This window comes from Pleurodeles waltl, chromosome 9 (genome assembly GCF_031143425.1).
Source record: "Pleurodeles waltl isolate 20211129_DDA chromosome 9, aPleWal1.hap1.20221129, whole genome shotgun sequence".
NCBI lineage: Eukaryota > Metazoa > Chordata > Amphibia > Caudata > Salamandridae > Pleurodeles > Pleurodeles waltl.
The window spans coordinates 1,001,032,503-1,001,054,743 of record NC_090448.1 but is presented as its reverse complement, the minus strand read 5'-3'; the positions used below and the strand labels follow the sequence as shown (position 1 = coordinate 1,001,054,743).

General features: G+C 45.5%; 1 protein-coding gene across 1 annotated transcript in view; it reads left to right on the top strand.

Moving 5' to 3' along the window:
- The window catches only part of IVD (isovaleryl-CoA dehydrogenase), a 162,206-nt gene that overhangs the window by 122,921 nt on the left and 17,044 nt on the right, over window positions 1-22,241 (top strand). The window contains exon 9 of the mRNA XM_069208585.1: window positions 1,786-1,867. Coding sequence (XP_069064686.1) covers window positions 1,786-1,867 — 82 coding nt within the window. The remainder of the gene's footprint in view (window positions 1-1,785; window positions 1,868-22,241) is intronic.

Genomic DNA, 22,241 nt, shown 5'->3' with positions numbered 1-22,241 from the left:
TGGACTGACAGGGCAGTACTTAGCCACTGATTTCTGGAATACCGTGACCAAACTGATAGTCCGAATTTGTAAGCAAGACAATCTAAGTGGAAATATAAAAATTCCTCTAGCCTAAAGCTGTTTGCCTTCTTGAAGACGGACCACACTTTTTTTTTTCTAGTCATATTTAAGCTGTCACTCCAAGTGGAAGATAGATTATTTTTCTGGACAAGTGAATGAAAATCACTATGGGCCCGTGGATACGGCTGGTAGTGGGGCAAGGCCTGAGACTTCACACTCTGGTGTGTAGAATGTACAAGGAGAGACTCTGAATGATTGGGCCAATGTTTATCTGGCTGAGGGACCCAAGCACATCTTGTTGACAACATGTAGTAGGGGTTGGACTGCAATTCTGCTCAGATAGTCTAACCTTTTTCTCATGAGCCCCCTCACTTTCTGTAAGTTTAAGGTGGTGATGCTGGTCTAAAAACGGTCTTTCCTGGCATCAGGGTAGCTGTGTCATAGATATCCAGTACCGTTTTCCAAAAGTCCAACTTTGTGTGACTTCTGTAGAATTCCTCCATTTCACATACAAAGCATTACGCTATCCATCTGAGTTCTGCTCTGGGCATCTTTACTAAAATCCTTTTAATGATGGCAACTGATATGCAGTGGAAAGGTATTCACCCCATACCAGTTTGGGCAGTTAGCTGGCCAGCCATTTTCTACCTAGGAAGCATTCCCTTTATTTCAGGTGAGTGGCTGCCCAAGTTTACGATGTTGGCTTATTTGGAAGCTCAGAAAAATCATCCGTACTGCTTATAGTTGACTCGCCTGAGTGGAGCACTCCGGGATTCCAAATGCAGGATGGCTCTAACTCCTATGGACAAGATAGTCTTCCTTTTGCATCTACATATCACGCCAATGGACGAGATTAAGTCAAGCCCACACCTGATCACTTACGTTTTATGTATGTTTGATGACAGTCCCTTAATTGTGCAAACAGCCGGTAAGGCATCTACTTGCATCCAGTTCAGGAGCTGAGAATTTGTCTTTGGGCTCTAAAAAGAAGGTAATCTAAATCATTTTCCATGTTTTGCAAGCCGCTTGTGGACATAGATGTTGACATCTGTAAACTGCATGTATCTGCTGTTGATGCTTGTAGGATTTCTGTTGAGAATCTTTCTTCTTACACTCAGAGGTCATGAAAGAGCTACTTAGGGGCTTCTCCACTTGGACTGCTGGGCATGCTGCCTCAGCGCCCACACACACGCATTAAAATTTAGCACTCCAAGACCAACCTGCAAGATCAGCAATCTGCTTCGGTGGGGACAGGGTTGGATTTTTGGAGAGAGATGAGTGAGTCATCCAGCAGAAAGTGGATGAAATGGCCAGTGTCTACTTGCCTACTTCTTTGCTTTTGGATGAGCAAACAATGCTGAAATGTTCCGAGTTGTGTCTACACACAAGTCACACAAAGTCAGAAAAGTCCTGAATAAGGTATTACAAATTTCAATGAAAATGGGACACCAAGGCACAATATCTCCCATCAGGCACTATATTTTAAGAATATTGATAAGGAAAGACCTACATTGTTCATTTGTCCAGTGCCCATAAACATCTGTGGAATAGTTAGTTGCTTTTTGCTCAAGTGATGAGCGCTGCGTATCATAGTAAAGTTTTGATTAGGTTTATTATATTGTAATACACTTGCACTATAACTTTTCTTTAGTGTCCAAAATACAAACAATACGTATTTTTTCTGACTCTACATTTTGTTTCCCACTCTTTCTCTGCCTGACTCAGAATTATGCAGGCGACTGTGGACCACGCATTTCCATACCTTCACACAAGAGAAGCTTTTGGAGAAAAGATTGGGCAGTTTCAGGTAAGTATGCTAACCTGGAGATTAAAGTGGTACCTCTGTAGACCTAATCAAGTACAGAATGTTTTTATCCATGTTTTAAGAAAGAAAATTGCTACTGCCATCCTTAAGTGATTGCATTATGAATCCTGATAATATACCTTGGGGAATAGAGAAGCAGTGAAGGGTTAGGTGACCTAAGATTTGTAATGTGCAGCGCTAAAACCTACATTGGAAGTATATTAAGTCTACTGGACTCCTCTGGGAATGGAGAAATATCTATGTGCAATAAGGAATTTGTAGAGGAAAGCACTTCGAGTCGTCAGCAGTAGAATGGCGAAGCTGTGAAACCAATGAGTGGTTGAGTTAGCAAGATGTAAAATGCTAGTAAGGGGGATTAACATTCCTTGCCAGGGTGGATTGTTTGACTGAAGATTCAGTGGAACCAGAAATTCAGTTCTGAAACTGGACCTTTTAGCCTGCTTGATATGGAGAAAGTAACTTCAACACTTTACTGTCCGAAATCAGGAATTCAGTATTGGAGTAGGGCTGTGCTTAATTTGAGCTGGTGGCTGCATGTGGGACCCACTGGCACTCATTTTTTGCCCAAGAAACGTTGAATGCAGAGCAAGAAAGAGAAATACAGACAGAGGAAAGGAAGAGAAAGTGGCAAAGGGCAAAGGCAGGAATGACAATTAACCTGCAAGACCAGCAAGAGTGAAGTAGAGACAAAGGGTCTAATTGCGAGTGTGGCAGCCCTTGGACCGCCACACTCGCTGTGACCGTTGGACCGCCGCAGTTGTGGCGGTTTGACTGCCACATTATGGGATTAGTGGGCAGCCCCGCAAACCTACTGCCATCTCCACAGCATCTGAGATCCCGATGGGCTGACGGCGGTGCAGGTTAAATCAGCCAGGGCGGCGATGAACTCGGCGCTGCCCTGCTGATTACAACCTGGTTCTTTGCCAGCCTTGAAAAGGCTGGTGGAGAACAGGTGCAGGTGGCCACAGGGGGGCCCATGCACTGCACATGCCTGTGGCAACCGCATTACCGCTGCCTTGATTACAAGTCGGCAGCAATACAACTCGGCAGCAATACTGCTGTGACTTTCCCGCTGGGCTGACCAGCGGAAACCTCTGTTTTCGCTGGTCAGCCCAGCGGGAAAATCTTAATGGGCCTGGCAGCGAGGTAGCCAGCATGCTGGTAACCACTCTGTCGGGAGTTTTGGCAGGCAGGTGTTCCTGCCTGCCAAACTCATAATCGTGCCCAGAGTGTCTGGTGGTGGAATGAAATCAGGACTACTTGGCTTTGTTATTCGGCAACCTAAACTCTGATAGTGCCAGCCACAGGCATCTGAGCAAACTTGTGGGTCCTACACGTATTCTTTTACTAATTAAACACTGAAACAGGGTAAGTGCTCAAAGCCAAGAGTAATCATTGAATCAATTTGTTGTCTTCAACAGTGTTTTTCAAAGATGTTCTCAAGTGGCCAGGGTATACTGTAATCTGTTCATGGACATGTTTCAGCCTGAGCGGACGTGATCTGCCACATGGCTTTCATCATGTCTGTCAATTAGATAACCAGTATTTTTTGTAATCGGATACCATGTGATAGCAAAGATGTCCCCTATCTGTCAGTTATTTCAAAGGTTGCTTAATGACTATTTCTAAATACATCTCATTGTCTTAATTTATAGACTATTGCAGTCATCCTGACCTAAAGAACAATGCAAACATCTTAATCAATAAGCATGTACAAGCATCTTTATCTGTAAATTAATGGATGTGCTCTGTAATAAGACATCTCCTTGTGGAACTACTGTTATTGGGTACAGTTTTGAAGATGTGTTTCTCTGTACTGTATCAGGAGGAAGGGTGACATGGTAGTATGGTGCTCACTTTGTTGTTGTAATCCAAAAGCTCTGAAAATGAGGACTATCAGAAATAAGTGTTGAGGCGTTTTGGGAAAGGATAGCTTCTGGAGATTAAAAGACCACGGTTTAAAGTTGCCAACTCACTGCTTTTGACTTTATGCATACATTTTAGTCCCTTTTCAAGTTCTTTGTCCACTTTTTTCAATTTATTCTCTTTTTCTTCTGGTAGTAATTTCTTGATTATCTTTGACATAGGTTTTCTTCATTGTCACACTTGGACAGCCCTTACTAGAGTCCTGCCTTAAACATGCTTACAACAAAATGGTGGTTTATCCTTTCTGGAATGTTTGACAGCTGATTTCTTGTCAAATCTACAGCAAATTCATCTCACTATTTTTCAAGCTACAACATCATACTTGTGTGATCTGGACCTCTTGAACTGTGATATTCTCCATAGGTCTGGTCTCAAGAATTTCGTTCTCCCATTGCAAACCTTCCTCAGTCCTATCCTCTATGGCAAAACTTCAGGGGTGTAGCTTTGGCGGGGGGAGGGTTTGAAGGGGGGAGGAGAATTGGGTTGTTATACCCCCCCCTAATAAATGAATTTTCTGATAAATAGTTGGGTACAGGTGCTTTGCAAGTCCTCAAAAAATGATTATTTTACAGAATATTGTGTTTGCTCTCACTTGGTACTCCTATCAGTCTGCATTCCTCTCCCTTTCCACTGCCTCTCAGGCCCCTCTCATGAACCCTGCTCGTCCTATAATGTATTTTAACATGAAATGCCAGCACGATTGTTGGGGAAAGTCTGAAGATCACACCCCTCCAATCTTACTGACCAAGCTACGTCACTGCAAAACAAAGCATTCCTGCCCAGGTATCACTGTCCTTATCCAAGTGAATCTTTCACCCAGACCTCGCTGGAATGGTTGAGGATATTAAAATAGCAAAAATAATTCCCTTGACCCAGCACTCATTCCTTTTTGAATTGTGCAAAGCAATTTCTCTTACCAAGGTAGCATGGATCCAGTGATTTCAGTGAGAGTGGACACAGACACAACAGACAGATTAAAGCACCAAGGGCCAGATGTACCAAAGGATTTTACCCATTCTGTGCCTATGGGAAAAAGCTTTTGTGCATATGGCCCCTAGTCCCTCAATATGACTTGTCTGTACTTTTCCAGTCCTTGTGCAGGCGTATGTTTGCCCAGGTATCAGAATTATAAGTTTTGTGGTAATTATCCCATCACCTGTAATTTTACCCAGATACATTTTTCAAGGTGGAACCTGTCAAATTTTGACCCAGGAGGCAGACGGCTGGTAAATATCCATACATGCGCAAAGAACCATCATGTCTGGATTTTCACACAGTAAGCTCAGCGTAGAGATTAATCCTAACCTGACTTTCCTGAACATCGGGTTCCAGCTCTTCAAAAGTCTCTGATGTGATTTCATCTTGCTTGAATATGTCTTCTCTACATTTTTTCCATCGTCTTCTCATGGACTCCGTGACTTCAGACTGAAATTAGAATTGGAAGAAGGCAAATCAACAACCTATGGCATCCCGGTGGCACACCCTGATTGCATGGATTGCAGAATGTCAAAGCAAAGATTGTCAGGATGAAAGAAAATAGTGCTGTGGCTTGCCTAGAACTAAATAAACCATGTCAACAGGAATCTTACAAAGTCTCATAATGGACAATGAAGAAATAGAGACCATCAGACTTAATTTACTTAGGAGATCTCTGTTGCAGCCCTGAAGTCAGAAGACGGCTACCACTGGGAAGAAGAGCAATGATAAGCTTGCACAACGTGATAAAGACAAAAGACATCTTGCTGACAAAGATATGAATCATCAAAGCAGTAGTCTTTCCTGTAAAAATGTATGGATGTAAAAGCTGGGCTAATAAAAAAATTATCAAAAAATGGACTCCTTCAAACTCTGGTGCGTTTGAAGACCTTTGTGTATCCTGTGAACTTCTAGAAAAAACAACCAATCAATACTTGACCAGATCAATCTGAGCTTTCACTAGAATTGTTTATGATAAAAATGATGGTCAAATATTTTGCCACATAGTGAGAAGGGAAAACTCCTTGGGGAAAAAAAAGGATTAGGTTGGGAATGATAGAAGAAAACCTGAAAAGAGAAAGGTAAAAATCACTATGGGAAGACACGATCAAGAACTATACAAACCAGAATCTCCAAAATCTAAAGAATTCTGGTATCGACCAAAAACATTCGAGGAATTTTATCCATCGAAACACTGGGTCTGTCATGACAGAATGGATAAAACAACAACCGGAACAAAATCTGTAGGATAGGCCCCATTTATTTTAAAGGGTAAAGCATCTCATATGAGGTAATTATCAGACCCATTAAATTCCAATCCTCATGGTATAGGATTTTCAAAGATTTGCTAATGATCACATCCTTCATTGGCCATAATGAAGGTCTGGGTAGTCTTGTGGAGGATTGAAAAATCCTGCTCCTTCCCCCAACCCTCGTCACCCCAAATGCTGCTCAACACATGGCTATTCCTACGCAGCCCATGGAATAGAGACAGACCGTCTACACACAAGTGATAGGGAAGGAACAAGTATTGAGCCCCTCTAATATTTTAAGCAGAAGATCTCTAAATAACCACCCTGAGTCTTAAAACCGGGGTGAAATGTCTTGAAAAATGGCTGTTGTATATAGGTTAAGCTGTCTAAGGGTGAGCTAGACGTTGACCAAGATAACTATCAGCCATGTTTGGTCCTGCTGCCCCTGATTACCCTAGAACTTGGTTGTTTTGAACGTGGATGTTCTTCTGAGTGAAAACTGGAGACCATGAAAGGTGCAGCATCCTCACATTGAGTTCTCCCAGTCACTAGGACTTTAAGGCAGTAGATGAGTTTGTCATCATCCCTGGATATGGTTTTATTTTGCAGGGTGACGGGTTGTACAGAATAGCCTGCACTTAATCATTTGATTTCTTGTCCCTTTGCCCCCAGCAAAGAAGGGACAAGATCACTCAATATAATCACCTAAACTCTACTGAGGATGAGGTTGTCATTTTGGTGCTCACCCTCCCTCTGGTGGTCAAACTCTCCTAGCGAAATAGCATGGTCCAGAACCACATAGCTGGCATTCCACTTCGTAGGAAATCTGAATTGTGTATTGTTAGACCTGTCAGCCTTAGGGGGGTCTTCCCCCAAACCTTTTGCGTGCTTGCCTCCATCTTATCTGGATTTTTGCTCTGTTGGCCTTAGAATTCTGTGCAGGTTACCACTGCTAACCAGTGCTAAGGTGCATATGCTCACTCCCCTTAACATGGTTTGATTGGCATATACCTGATTGACATATTTAATTTACGTGTACGTCCCTTATAGAGTGGTATACCATATACTCAGTGCCTGTAAATTAAATGCTACCAGTGGGCCTGCAGCACTTATTGTGCCACCCTCTTAAGTGGAACCTTAAAACTTGTCCCATGCCTGCCATTGGAGCCTGAAGGCAGTGTCCCATTGCCATGTCGACTTGGCATTTAAAATCACTTGGCGAGCCTTAAACTCCCCTTTTATTACAAATGTCTCTCACCCCTAATGTAGGCCACGTAGCCTATAGGGCAGGGTGATTTGTAATTAAGAAGTAGAACATGTACTTTTTAGTTTTACAAGTCCTACTAGTGAAAAACTCTCAAATTTGTTTTCTCACTATTGAGATGCCTACCCCTCCCATAGGGTAACATTGGGGATTCCTTATTAAAATTAATAAATTGTAACCCTCTTTAATGGTAAAGTCTGATTTACCGTCACAAGTTTGAAAATGCTACTTTTAAAAAAAAATTGTATTTTCCTGCCCTTAACCCTCTATGCCTGTAACCTGCCTTAGGTCACATGACTGAGTGTAACTGACAGTGGGACTTTGTATTTTCACCCCAGACAGTCACACATTAGGGGGATTTGCAGAGCCTGAATGTGCCATTAACTGACGCAATTGTGGCGGAGCTAAGCACAGCCCCACTTGCAAGTGACTAGGCTGGGCTCTGCCACCACACAATAGGTTTAACAACCCTGTATTGTCAGTGCAGCCTTCTAGGAGCCAGGGCAGGGGAGGCAGGAAATTCCTGGAACTTCAGAGAGCCCTTCTGAAAACTTCTCCCAACCTCTAGAAGCATGGCACCAGGGTATAAAGAGTGCTCTCACACCTGCTCCTCAGTTCACTCCTGGACCTGTGGAAGGACTCTCTGAGGACTGCCGGATGCTGTGACCTGCTGTGCACTCTGCCAGACTGCTGCTGTACCTGGAAAGCAGTGGCAGTTCCTCCGCTATGGCGGAGGAGCGTCACCCCCCCTCCACCTGCAAACCTTTTACTACGGAAAGATAATAAACAACATTTATTATTGTTTTGTAGTAAAAAGGGTTGGGCATTGGGGGTGACAGCACCAAGGGGGAGTGCTCAGCACTCCCCCCTCATTGCACATGTTTGATTGGCCGGCGGTCCCCGGCCAATCAAAATTGCATGCGCAGTGTGCTCTCTCCAGCCTGGCACTGTATTGCCAGGCTGGAGAGAGCAGGCACAGGCTCCCAGTCTGCCTTGGAGCGCCCTGGCTGGGCACTCCCAGCCAATCCTAATGCTGCTCTGAGCAGCGTCTGGATTGGCGCAGGGAAACCTGTGCCTCCAGTGAGGAAGGAGTGGCGGCGGGGAGCAGAAGTATGGTTTATTTATTTATGTTTTTAAATTTTATTAATATTCCCCCCAATTCTCCTCCCTCCCCACCCCCCTAAAATCTGCCGGCGGACTGCCCCACCCTACCCTCTGCAACCCCAGCGAGCTGCAACTGCTGGAAAGACTGCTTTGCTGTCTAGAGCATGCTTGGGACCTTCAGAGACCAGCCCTGCTGTAGAGCCCTGCATCAATCACTGCCTGCCCCCAGAACTTTGAAAGTGACTCCAAGGGCTAGTTTAGCTGGTCTCCTGTTCTGAGCCACAGGGACATACCGGGTTCGGACCATCTTAAACCTGCAACTGGTCCCAGCCTGAGTGAGTCTTTCACCCCCAAGAGGTCTCCCTCCACTCCTGGACCCTTGGTTGTGATGCTAAAGGAGCCCAGTTGGTCATTTTCTAAAACTGATGACTTGCTATTTTGAACCTTAAAATTTTAAAAATCATAACTCTGGTTCTACTAACTGAATTTTCATGGTTTTGGTCTTAAGTTATTTATAAAAATGTTCTCCTTTTTTCTAAATTGGTTTAGGATTTTTATTGTGTTGTGTTTTCACTGTGTTACCTGTTTGTGTACTGCATAAATACTTAACACATTGCCTCTAAGTTTAGCCTGACTGCATTTTGTGCCTAGCTACTCATGGTTAAGCACAGGTTAATTTAGTGACTTTTTGTGGTTCACCTTGCAAGGGATTGTGACAGTTGCTTGACCATGGTTCCCACCCCAGTCAAACACCAACCCAGTTTCTCACATGTACGCTTAATAAATTTCCAATAAATCACTTCCCTCTCCCCTTTTTGTCCAATGTGCACCAAATTTTGAAAACTAGTATTTTGGAGGCCATCAAAGTGATTGCCATATGTGGTGCTGATCACGCAAATAGTTCAAAAGTAATATGGGGCATCTGAAAAAAAATATTTTTTATCCGCCAATATAATGGGATTTACCAGATGATTTTTGCGCATGCGTAACTGTAAAACACCAGAACAGATGGTCACCAGATTTTTATGTTATGGCGCACTTTCAAACATGTGGCACCTTTTTTTGGATGGTGAAAATAAATTCAGCTGTGAAGGTAAAATGCTAAATATGATTTTCCAGTGTGCATGTGAAAGTAGGTCTATTTTTCAAGGGGGTTGTGAACCACATTAGGCATGCTTGGAGTTTAGGAAGGTAGTGTGCATGCCCACCGTTGCAGGTGTGCCGGACACCCACAAGTGATTTTCTCCCAGTGTTCGCAGACCTTGGGAGGCAAAAGCAAAAAGAAAGAGCGGGAAAGGGAAACCATCCAGGCTGGGTAGGGTCAGGAAGCGGGGGTTGTGAGGACAATTGACTGTAAGGTCTTTGGAGCACGTTCACCTATCCATAAGCGGCTCTCTATGATGCTGTGATAAAGCAAACCTCATACACTTGTATGTATTTTCTGGCGCCGGGCACTGCTTAATTTGTGTTTATTGTTTCCGGTGCTGAGCACCTGCACTTATTTTTGAGGGCTGGCGCTTATTCTTCTGCCTCAAGCATTTGCTACGAGCAAAAGACACATATGGGAAAGACGAGGAAGAAAAAAAATGAAAGAGCGCCACAAAGGTAGAAAGCAGAAAGCTGGCAGAGTGAGCTGAAGGGGAAGGGAGTGGCTTTAAATGGATTGAAGAGGCCTGAGATGGCTTCAGGATTACGCTGCCTCAGTATTCCATGCTTGCAAATTTAAATGAGCTGCCCCCTGTTTAAGAGGAGGGCTTTGGGCACCAGCACGTTTTTATTTACAGATTAAGCACTGGCGCCGGGTTGGCCTTTTATCTTGGGGATACTGACGTCCTGCATTTCTTTCCCTCTAACGGATAATTTAGTCAGTGTACAGTGGCCTGGCCTAGCTTAACTCCCTTCATGCAAAGCTACGTGCGATTTCACTTCTGGGAGCGGTATTTCAAATAAAACAAATATTTCAGCATGACGAAACTAATAATCATTTATTAATCTTTAGCTCCATCTGCAGTTAACATTATGGTATTGCAGATATACCTTGAGGTCTACATCATGGGAAGTGAGTATAAATATCAAACGACTTCTCGAAAACGCCCAAATAAGAAAGTATTTGTAAAGCGCACAACTCATCCCCAGATGCATATCCCGACGCTAGACTGAGTCAATTACTGATTCTGATTAAGACCTAAAGTGAATACAGCGAAGTCTTCAATTTTTTTCCTAAATGTCAGCAAGTCCGACGCAGTGCTTAGATCTGAGGGAGCCTATTCCAGTGAGTGAAGGTGCGTCCACCCATCAGGGATTTCTTGATTCTTTTACTGGCTGACGTGAGATTCCGGGTGGATTTATACACGCTGACTTTAATTAGCAATGGCAGAGGGCTATTCCCGTAGAGTGCCCTGTGCTTGTGGCGCACAGTAACTTCAAGCTGGCTCATTTGCAGACAGGTAACCAGAGAAGCTGGACAAGGCAGGCACATGCGGAGCTCCATTTACCTTTGTTACAGATAAGTTTGGCAGATGTATTTTGAACAGTCTGGAGCCTTGCGAACAAATATACAACCATGTCAACATAAAATGCACTTCCATACTAAATCCTACACAGGATTAATGCTTGAATTATGTTCCTTTTCCAAGCTACTGAGATCCCTCGGAATAATTTCCGAAGAATGCGTAGCAGTCCGAAACAAGTCCCTCGCACACTGGTCACTTCTTGTAGGGACAGAGTATCATCGCTAAGAAAACCCAACATTTTAACCACTGTTTTTTGTGGGTGTAGGTGCGTGGCCTAACATAGTTGGTCACCATGAATCATTCCAGAAATTTTCCGCACCTCCAAACAGCAAAAATTCTAATCTATTTGCAATTAATTTCAGACAATCTATATGCAGCCTTTCTTATACCTCAGAAAGGCACTCAACTAGATCATCCCTTGTTTCATCACACTAATCAATAAACATAACTAGTTGTGTCATCGGTAAGCATAATGATCTCAAATCTTCTTTTTTTCACAATGTTAGCCAATGGCGCCAGATAGATATTGAACAGTGTGGGGCTCAATGAAGAGCCCTGGGGGGGGCTCCATAATGCAGATATTTGGGGCGTGATTTTAAAAGGTGGCAACTGTACCAATTGTGATCTACTACTTAAAAACGAATTAAACCAAGGCAGGGGCGCTGAATGTAGACCAATTTCATGCAGCCTTCGAAGTAAATGACGGCGAGACCGTATTGAAGGCTGCTGGTTGCTTTCATAATAGTAATACTGCTGACTTTCCTTAGTCTACTGATGACCTCCTACTGTGAGTCACCGCAAGTAAGTTGGTTTCTGTGCTATTCTTCGCCCTGAATTCTGTTTGAAGTGGATCCAGGATGCTGTTCTCTCAATATTGAGTAATTGAGCATTAACTAATCTCTCCAGTACCATAGTCAAATAAGGTGTCCGTGAAATGGGAGGATAGTTGGAGAGTGTGGAAAGGCCCACTCCTTCCTTCTTTGCTAATGGCACAACTAAAGCTTTTTTTCCAAAATGTAAGAAACTCTGCCTCCTTCAGTGATTTGTTTAGGAGAAGTGTTCTCTGAGCCGCAATAACGGGGATTAGAAGAGAATAGACCAAATGCAGGCAAGGGTCCAAGGCTGACCCAGACCTCACAGTTCCGGTTGTCCTTACCACCATTCCAACTGTTAGATCCACAAATTCTCCCCAGTTGGAAGTGAAACGTAAAAGATAAATAACAACAAAATATTTTTGACCCAGTTTCTTCCCTTTTCCCAAAGGGAGTAAATTGCCAGCAGCAATCCCTCACAGTCCTGTAAAGATGGCTTGTTCATGGTTGCTCGGCCTCATGTGAGTACCACCAGCCGCTCATGTGGAGGTACGGAGCGCAAAGCTACTGCTGGCATCAGCCAGACTTCTTCCGAGCGCAGGAGCTGGCCGCACTGTCGCTAATTTAATTCTAGACTGATTTCATCTTCTTTGGAGGGCATCTTAAATGTTTGTTAATGATTTTCCTCCTTCTTTTTTAATAGCACAAACCTTTCCCTGAGGGTGTTAGAGGGCTTTATAAGAGAACAAGATCAGGCTTTACACATCTTTTTCTTCTTGGTACAGACAGATTAGGTGTTTGCTTGGTCACATTGTCTTTAAAAAAGTTATTTTGGTATCCCAATACAGTCAACTTTTAAACACTCATCCTTCCTCCAGTCGAAGAAGTATCTGTCTCTCACGTCAGAGGTGAAGATGTCTGAGGCCCTGAAGTGGCGTAAGGTATAATGGTGGGAACCCCCTGTATAATGTGTTGGTGGGCCACTGAGTCTCCCATATCTCACAGATGCACATTGGCCTTGGATGGAATGGGGCCCCTTTGAGGGATTTGGGGGCCAGTGAGGGTTAGAGCCTCCTGCACCGCCGGGGCCTGTGTAATGCCCCAAGGCCTGCTGCTACAAAGAAGAAGCTGCTGCTTTGTTCCTTGCTGAACAGCAATCGCCCCTTGACCCCTTCCCCCCTCGTCCCCCAGATGTCTGCCAGCCTTTCACTGGGGATACAGGCCCCTGCAGGTGTTTTTCAGGACTCGCTTCAGAAATTTAGTTCAGAGCTGTTGGCCTCTTTTTTCCAAAGCAGAGCTAAACCTGTTCAGCTGCACGTGGGGCTGGGGGAGTTTGGCCATATGTTCTTGGGGTTGGTTGAACAGGTCTAGGGTCCGTCAGACCATGTTTCTGAAGTCTGTCAAACAAGCAGTTCTTTGTGTAGCCTCAGAGTAAAACCAGCTGGTGGGCTTATCAACCAAGGTCACAGCCTGAGGTTGGTGGAAGGCTTTGACCGGAAACAGCTCTGTTTGATTCCGGCTGTTTTATGCTCCTGAACAGACCTGGGCTTCAGTACATGTACTTGCAGGCAGCGGTTAACTTGTAAAAGAATTAGTGCTAGGGTCCAGAGTTCCTCTCAGAAGCCTTTCACCGGCGCTGCTGAATGCCGGAGACACGGAGTACTAAGGCTGCTTAGTCTTGATTCCACCTCATGCCTGTTCCATCCGTTACCAGACAATCTTGCAGGTTCTTTATCGTCCCTGGGTTGTTTTCAGTCTCTGTTTTCCCATTTTTCTCTTTGCTCCTCTTTTTTGCCTTTGTCTGTCCTGGGTCGATAAGTTATATTGTAAAAATAAGTCCTGGTGCCCAAAAAGAGTGCTGGTAGCCCCCCTTGACTCAAAATAAGCTCTGTTTGCAGGCAGATACCCCCCGAGATGTAGTGGAGTTCCAGTTTGCAGTGCTCTGTTCACGGCCTTGTATGCCGCGTCTATACCCACTCATGTCCGAAGATGTCCTCGCAGCCTTGGCCCTCTAACTGCTGCTGATGCCCAGTCTGTGCCTTGCATCTTCCCCAGCAGCTGCACCGCTCTCCTCAGCAGTTTAAGGACTGTGCTTTTTTTCATACATTGTTTTCGATAGGTGTGGTTGGAACAAAGGGCGGATGCAGGTTTTGTTCTGCCATCGCAGGACTCTGGATGAGCGAACCTCGGTGTTTAATCTGAAAGTAGAGCAAGCCGCACAGACCCTTTGGACTCCCTTCAACGGACCTCTACTGGAACAGTGGTTCCACGTACAGTCCTGGGTGCTGGCAAGGGAGCTAGTAATAGAAGACCCATAGGCTAGCTCTGCACATGCCCCCCAAGACGTCTAACAATGCCCTTTCACATAAGCCAATGGTTCCCAACCTTTTGACTTCTGTGGACCAACATTTTATCATTACTGGAACCTGAGGACCCCCACTGAATCATTATTGGAATCCCGGGACCCCCCACTAAGTCGTTACTGAAAGCTGGGGACCTCTTCTATTAATATTATTTCATTTTCTTAGCAGTCGCGGACCCCCTGAGGAGGCTTCGCGGACCCCCAGGGGTCCCCGGATCACAGGTTGGGAACAACTGATATAAGCAGTTTGCCCTTGGATTTCACCTCTCATCCTCTCCAGCTTTTTTGATCCTTGTGTAATTTGACCCATTTTGTCCTTAGTGGAGTTTGGCAACAGAAATGCTACTATCAGCAGCAAGCCATCCATTCCCGCTGTTGTGCTAAAGCGTAGTGTACATTTGTTAGATTTTCCTAAAACATTTTCTTTCTCAAGCAGGATGCATTTGAATATTGGTAATTCATGGTGCAAACTTGATCCAGTAGTGAAACTTAGGGCCAGATGTAGCAAAGGGTTTTTCCCATTCTGTGTCAATGGGAAAATGTGTTCGTACATATGGCCCTTAATTACTTATTGCATCTCCTTTTAATGAAATACATGGACACCTAAGGCTTTACACCTTATTTGAAACTGAACTCTACTTTGTTTTGTGTGGAGTTTTTGGGCCACTGGACAACAGCTTTAAAGCACTAAGTAGGGGACGGGTGGGGAGTAGGTGGCTAACAATGTCTGCATACGTGGCGCCACTGCACATGTCCATGGTGGGAGCTGGCTCATCTTGGTATCCTATCTGGATGTGATGGTGCTCTTGACAGTCCAGAACACTTACATTTTAAGTTCTTTTCTAAATCTTTGCAAATCTTCGAGTCTCTGGAGAGAGGCAGAAAGTCCCAGCAGATGGGACCTTATGAAGCAGTGTTTTCTTCTCACCTCCTCAGCTCAAACTGCTTCTGATCCTAAAAGAATCCAAAGAATGCATACTGTCTGGCTGTGGAGATCTGTGGCTGCTAGCAGTCTAGCATATCACTTCAACTGGGGCATAGGGCGAGGGGAGTGGCAGTCAGCCCGGTCTCCACAGAAACAGAAAATGAACACCCAGCTGGTGATAAAGCCATTCTATGCAAGAGTACCTGGGAACCCCAAACTTGTCTTGTCAGCCTTAATGTTAATAAGCTGACTTTAAGTGCTTCCCTTGAACTAAAACAACTTGAAAATATTTTATTGGATACTCTGCAATTGTACTCAGCCGTTGCTTTTTTCTATCGAGTATGAGTATATTTTAAAACATTTTATTAAGTTTCTATTTATTTATTTGTTTTTAACAAAAAGGAACAGCAACAATCAGCGTGGTTGCCGGTTGCCACAGCTGCAGAGCGCAAGCAAAAGTCCAGAATATGAAGAGGTCATAACATTTCATGGAATGGAGGAGCTCAGAGTAACAATCATGTTGAGTACTACAAGTGGAAATTACATTACTTCACAACTGGGATCCTCAGTGAAATCTCGAAGTACTACCCAGAGATGGAAAAATAAATCCCTGGCACTACTCAGTAAATCTAAAACTTAAGCTAGACTCACCTTTTTCTTCTATTCCCCACTCACCCACGTATGGTAAGAGTGGTATAATATCTGATTGATTCAAGGCTTCCATGTAATTGTACATCAGACACTTAGCTGGTCACACCCGTTCTACAGTGCATCATTCTATACTGCCACCTTTCCAGGAGTCATCCACTTTCTCATGTCTGAAGCCAGTGCCCGTAAACATGGTCCCCTTCCAGGCCTTAGCAATGCCGTTTTAGCCCATAACTGCCCCAAACTCAAACAATCATAATACTTGTAAAGTGCGACCAGTCACCATAGGGCTAGGGTCTCAAGGTACTGGGGGGGGGGGGAAGGTGGCAGTAAGTGAGAGGTCGTCGTTGAACGGAGGGGGATCAGGTGAAGAGACAAGTTTTGAGGTCCTTTCTAAATTGCGATAGAGTGGGAGATCTTCTGAGGTGAATGGGAAGGGAGTTCCAGGTCTTGGCGGCGTGGTGGGAGAAGGATCTTCCTCTGGCTGTGGCCTTCTAGACACGTGGGACGGCGGCGATTGCGAGGTTGGCAGGGCGGAGCTGTCTGGTGGTGTGTAGAAGTGGAATAATGGGTTGAGGTATTCTGGTCCGGTGTTGTGGAGGGCTTTTTTAGGCATGTGTGAGAAGCTTGAATGTGATTCTCTTGTCTGTTGGGAGCCAGTGCAGGTCTCTCAGTAGAGCAGAGATGTGGCTGTGTTTGGGGGTGTTCATGATGAGACGAGCGGAGGCGTTATGGATGCGTTGCAGTCTTTTCTGTACCTTGGTGGTGGTCCCGGCGTAGAGTGCGTTGCCGTAGTCTAGGCGGCGGCTGACGAGGGTCCGGGTGACCTGTTCTTTTGCATTCGTTTGGGATCCATTTGAAGATCTCCCGGAGCATGCGCATGGTGTTGAAGCAGGCAGAGGAGACTGCGCTGACTTGACGGTTCGAGAGTGCTGAGTCAAGGATGTAACCAAGGTTGTGGGCATGGTCGTGGGGGTCGGAGCGCTTCCCAGGGCAGTGGGCCACCAGGAGATGTCCCATGCTGAGGGGTTGTTGCCAATGACGAGGACTTCTGTTTTTTCGGTATTAAGGTTGAGGCAGCTCTCCTTCATCCATGCGGTGACTGCCCTCATTCGGTTGTGGAAATTGGTTTTGGCTGTGTGCGGGTCGTTGGTGAGGGAGATGATTAGCTGAGTGTCGTCAGCGTATGAGACGATGTTAAGTGCATGGTGTCTGGCAATGGTGGCAAGGGGGGGGCCATGTAGAGGTTGAAGAGAGTGGTGCTCAAAGAGAAGCCTGGTGGGACGCCGCAGATGATCTTGGTGGCCTCTGAGTAGACGGGGGAGTCGGACTCTTTGGGTCCTGTTGGAGAGGAAGGAAGTGATCCATTCTAGTGCTTTGATTTGGATGCCGGCATCGTGGAGACGAGTCTGTAGCGTGTGGTGTGAGATGGTGTCGAAGGTGGCGGACAAGTCGAGGAGGATGAGAGCTGCGGTCTCACCCCTGTCTAGGAGGATGCGGAGGTCGTCTGTGGCAGCGAGGAGGGCGGTCTCGGTGCTGTGGTTGCTCCGGAAGCCTCACTGTGAGGGGTCCAGGATGCTGTTGAGTTCAATGTGTCTGGTGAGTTGTCGGTTGACAGCCTTTTCGATGACCTTGGCTGGGAAGGGGAGCAGAGAGATGGGCCGGAAGTTCTTGAGGTCGTCTGGGTGTGCAGTTGACTTGATTTTGGCATGTTTCCTGATTTCTGGGAAGGTGGTGGTTTCGAAGGAGCGGTTGAAGATGTGCCAGAGTTTGGGTGCAATGGTGCTGCTTGCTTTGTTGAAGATGTAGTGGGGGCAGGGATCGCAGGGAGAGCCAGAGTGGATGGAGTTCATGATGTTGAGGGTTTCTTCATCAGAGGCATTGGCCCAACAGAGTAGGTGGTGAGGGTTTGGAGGAGCTTTGGTGGTGGATATGCTGGTGGTGGGCGTGGGAAGGTCCTGAGTTGGGAAACTGTCGTAGATGTCTGCAATCTTGAGGTGGAAGTAGGTGGAGAGGTTATTGCAGATTTTTTGTGAGGGGAGGATATCAGTGGAGATTGCTCTGGGGTTGGTCAGTTCGCTGATGATCAGAGTTCCTTGCTGTTGTGTGCGTTGTTGTTGATGCGTTCCTGGAAGGCGTTTCTCTCGGTGGTCCTGATAAGTTGGTGGTGTGTTTTATGGCTTTTTCGAAGGCTTTGTGGTTGGGAGGGGTCTTGTTGGTGCGCCATTTTCTTTCGAGGCGTCTGCAGTTTTGTTTGGACTCCTTGAGGGCGGGGGGTGAACCAGTTGGCTTTCGTTGATGTGTGCCTGTTGGAGGGTTTCTTGTTGGGGCTAAGGTGTTGGTGAAGTCTGAGATCCAGTTGATGAGGTCTTGCCCAGCTGTGTTAGTGTAGAGGACGTCTTGGGTGGTGAGTTGTTGAGCCTGGTGAGTATCTGGTCGGTCCATTGGAGTTCGGTGATGTGGCTAATGGAGATGTGGTTGCTGGCAGTGAAGATTGGGTCGAGTGTGTGTCCGGCAGAGTGGGTGGGTGAGGTGATGAGTTACTTGAATCCAAGTTTGGCTAGGTTTTCGAGCAGCGTCGTGGAGTTGTTGTCATTGGGGTTCTCCAGTTGGAAGTCGAGGTCCCCGAGGAGGATGTAGTCCTTGGAAGCGAGTGCGTGGGTGGTGGTGAGGTCAGCGATGGTGTCGCAGAATGGGGGGCACGAGCCCGGCAGCCTGGAGATGAGGGTCCCCGCAGAGTGGTGTTAGGGTTGGTTCCAATCTGGAAGTGGAGGAGTTCCATGTTGGTTGTAGAGTGTTTGGTGCTGGTGGAGTGCTGTAGGGACTCTTTGTGGATGATGGCTATGCCTCTCCCCTGGGGCGGTTCGTGTGGTCTTTGAGGATGATCTTGTGGCCATCTGGGATGGGGATGCCGATGTCTGGAGCCGAGGAGGGGTTAAGCCAGGTCATTGAGGAAGGCGATGTCGGAGGATGTGGTGTCAATGAGGTTCCAGAGTTCAATGGCGTGCCTGTGTTGATCAGGATACATCTGAGGTTGTGTTCTGCTTTGTGGGTCCTCGGGGGAAGGCTTGAGTGGTGGAGGCTGGTGAATTTGCAGTGGCGACAGGTGAAGTGTCTCTTGGTGATGCCTGCTTACAGTTGTTGTCGTGTCCAAGGTTGAGAGCGATGAGGGCTGCTGGCGTGTAGTGGGGGTGGGCGAGAGGTCCTGGAGTCCTGCCCGCAGTCTGGCACAGACGGGCTTGCCTTAGGTGCGCCTGGCCGCGTAGGGGTCGCCATTAAGTACGGAGGGGGGAGAAGAGGACAGCTGGGAGGCGGAAGCAGGAACAGTGCGAAAAAGGAGGGCGGGGCTGCAGCGGCGGGGAGAATGAGAGAGAGGAGTGGGTGGGCCGCAGGGACAGCAGCGGGAAGGAGAATGAAAGAGAGAGATGCGAGAATGAGGAGTGAGGGGGAAAAACAAGGTTAGAGGAAAGCACAGAAGGCAAAAGGCACAAAAACAGCACACAAAAGAAAAAACGAGGAGAAAAGAGGCAGAGGGCAGCCCAGCAGAAAAGCGGAGCTCTCCCACTAGACACCTGGGATGAGGCGCTGGCAGAAGCCTGCGGGTGGAGGAGGGCCTTGAACTTCTTACTGAGGTCAGAGTTCGAGTCAGAACGGGCTTCCACTTACTGGTGGAGCTATGCGGAGACAGAGCAGTTCACTGACCAGGTCAGTGAGGTTGCTCCTCACTGGTTGCTGCAAAGTCAAGATCCATAAGTGAGACTGAGTGTTCTTTTGGGTTCACAGGAATCCCAGAAGACAACATTTAGATGATTTCACTCATTGCCACTCTGGTAAGTTGGCTAAGCATGTTACTGCTACATCCAAAAACAGAGAAATACCTCAAACATTGCACCCTCCATTCATTACATCACTTAGAGGTATAAGCATGGTCCATCCTACAAGATCGCCTGTGTAAGCTCTCATCATCGATTTACATTGCACATTTTTAGGGGCTCCGTCCCTCTTCTAACCTCTCTTTAGGGGGATTATAACCACGCCCATGTTACATCAGTCACTTTCATTTGTTCGTGGGCTTGCCTTTTAAAATCTGCTTGTTTTCATTTATGAAAGGCATGCATACGTCAGGCAGAGTTCCATTCTGCATCTGTCAGCTGCTCACCCAGATTTAGTTCCCATTTCTCCCATAGCTTGTGGTCTGTCAAAGATGTACATGGTTGAAGCTAATTTTAGATGTGTTTACTTACTTACCAGCACCTGGTCATCAGTGCCTGAGGAGTCTTATTCCCCATGTATGTCTGGCATCTTTGGGAAGCCAGCTGTCCATTTTGAGTACATGAAACAAGAATATGCAAACCCCGGAAACTACATACCAAGTTCTCCACAGTAGCTTGCAATTCTTTCAAAGGTGACTAATCTGCCACCTTTATGCAGCTGTTTAGTCACCTTTTGTCCTGCATACCTTCTACTCTATTTCATGATGTGAGTCTTTGCTCTGCCTCTCCACGGTGTTGACTGGGGAGTGACCATACTCGTACTAACTCTTCAGTTAAACCTCAGGGTCCCACTGCTGCTTTCCTTCAGATTTATATGAGGAGCTTGCCTACAAACCAGACTGCACCTGCTTGGTCTTGGAAGGGCTGACTTCTCCAAATTGACATCTCATTCCCAGAAGACGCTGGAGGTGTTGTCTCCATTACATCACTGCATTCTTAGATGGGGCCACCTCTGTATTGAAGGGTCTTCTTTGACTGAAAGATGAGGCAGACCCAGCACAATGTCTCATCGTGCATTGGCTCAAGGCATAGTTTGCAGATTTGATGGTGGTCATTCCAGCCTAAATGGCTGTGGCACTGGGGGCATTACTAGAAGGACACCCTTTCCATCACTGATGTGGCATTCTCATCAGTAGGGTAATAGAAATGAGAGATGCTAGGCCTCAAAAGGGGGCAGAGGCCCCAGAGGAAGACATCAATACGAGTTCAATTTTCGAAGTAAGTCAAACAACAATGGAGCAGGCTCTGTTAGGACTGATCAGATATAATGAAAGTTGGTAGGCGCTCTGAGGCACCGAACATGTTGCCTTATCAGTACACGTCCAAACTTAATGGGCGGGGAAAAAAATGAATCAAACAATTAAGCTTTGGTGCCCTTGAGCATTACCAACTAAGGGAGAAGTCACTATGCCTCACGACTCAAAAGAGTTCTTTGAAGAAAAACAAGTTGCTAATGTCCAAACCCAGCACTAGATGATGGCAGAAGTATGCAAATCTGCAGCATTACACTCTATGAACAGGGGCTTAAAAGGTAAGTGACCTATTTGTTACTCTGAAAGTTTGCTCCAAACCCACATATCAAGACTAGACACCAAGTTAAATAGACTTGTTCTGGCACCTCGTTGGTTTGTGGAGATACTTTAGTGGTCTAAATTGAATTTCTTCATTAGTTCTCATCTTTTCATTCAAAGAGAAGATTATTTAGATTTTGGGGACAGGTTATTTAAACATTGAGTGTAAATTATCAACCTCCTTATAAATTATAAAGCATTTTTGCTATCTGAATAGTTGGTGAATAAGTGGTTATCAGTACAACGTGCACTTTCTTTCCCACTTTGGATTATGCCCTCGTTACTACTTTAAAATTAAAAATCTACTCAATTGACAATATCTTCCTGATCATTATGTTAAAGTAAAACTAACTCTTGTGTCTCAGAAAGCTAGAGAGTGCCAAATGGTGTCAGTAAGTTACTGATTTTGAAAAGGCCTAATAACTTGATTTGATTGGTCAAGTGAGCTGCTTAAACTAGAAAAACATTAATACATCTAAAAAGTAGAAAACTCTTAGTATTAAAACATTGAGATAGTGGTGATGAGGTGATGAGGTGTTTACAGAAAGCATTGCTACTGCTACTGCTACCAGTGTATATGGATTGTTTGAAATAAAACCCAAAGTAGTACACTTTTGAATGTGCTCTAAATAAATGGGTACCATGAACAAAGATCGAAGTACATGATAGATGAGGAACTCTCACAGGTTTAGGAGACTGACCGTTCCACTATAAGTGTCCTTTTTATTGAACCCTTTAATACATCCCTATGCCCCCAGCGTCAAATTATTACAAACTCAGTCCAATTTACGGTTTTCAAAGGGGAATATGAATGCCATCTGAATCTTATGTTACTTTAGGTGATTGTTTTGCAGTTAAGGATCGACATTTGCGGATGAAACATCAGGTCACCCAAAGGCGTGTCATGTACAAGAAAGCTGTATGGCGGGCAATATGCACAATGAAAGAAAGGGGATAGAATTATTCAGGGTCGGCAAATAGAGACCATTACGTTAAGGAACCACGTCAATTATTTTGGTGTTGGGTGCACGTGGTGTTACCAATAGTGTCTGCAAATCATTAGCTAAACTACATCAGGTCACAGTACTTAGCTGAGGGACTCGGCATGGTACTGCTGCCTAGAGGCAAGATTATTTTTCCACTGGGTATTACTAATGTTGGACTAATGAACATTTTTACCTTGAAAGACACCGAGGTGGTCCCTGATCAGAATAGCCTACCAGAAACTTC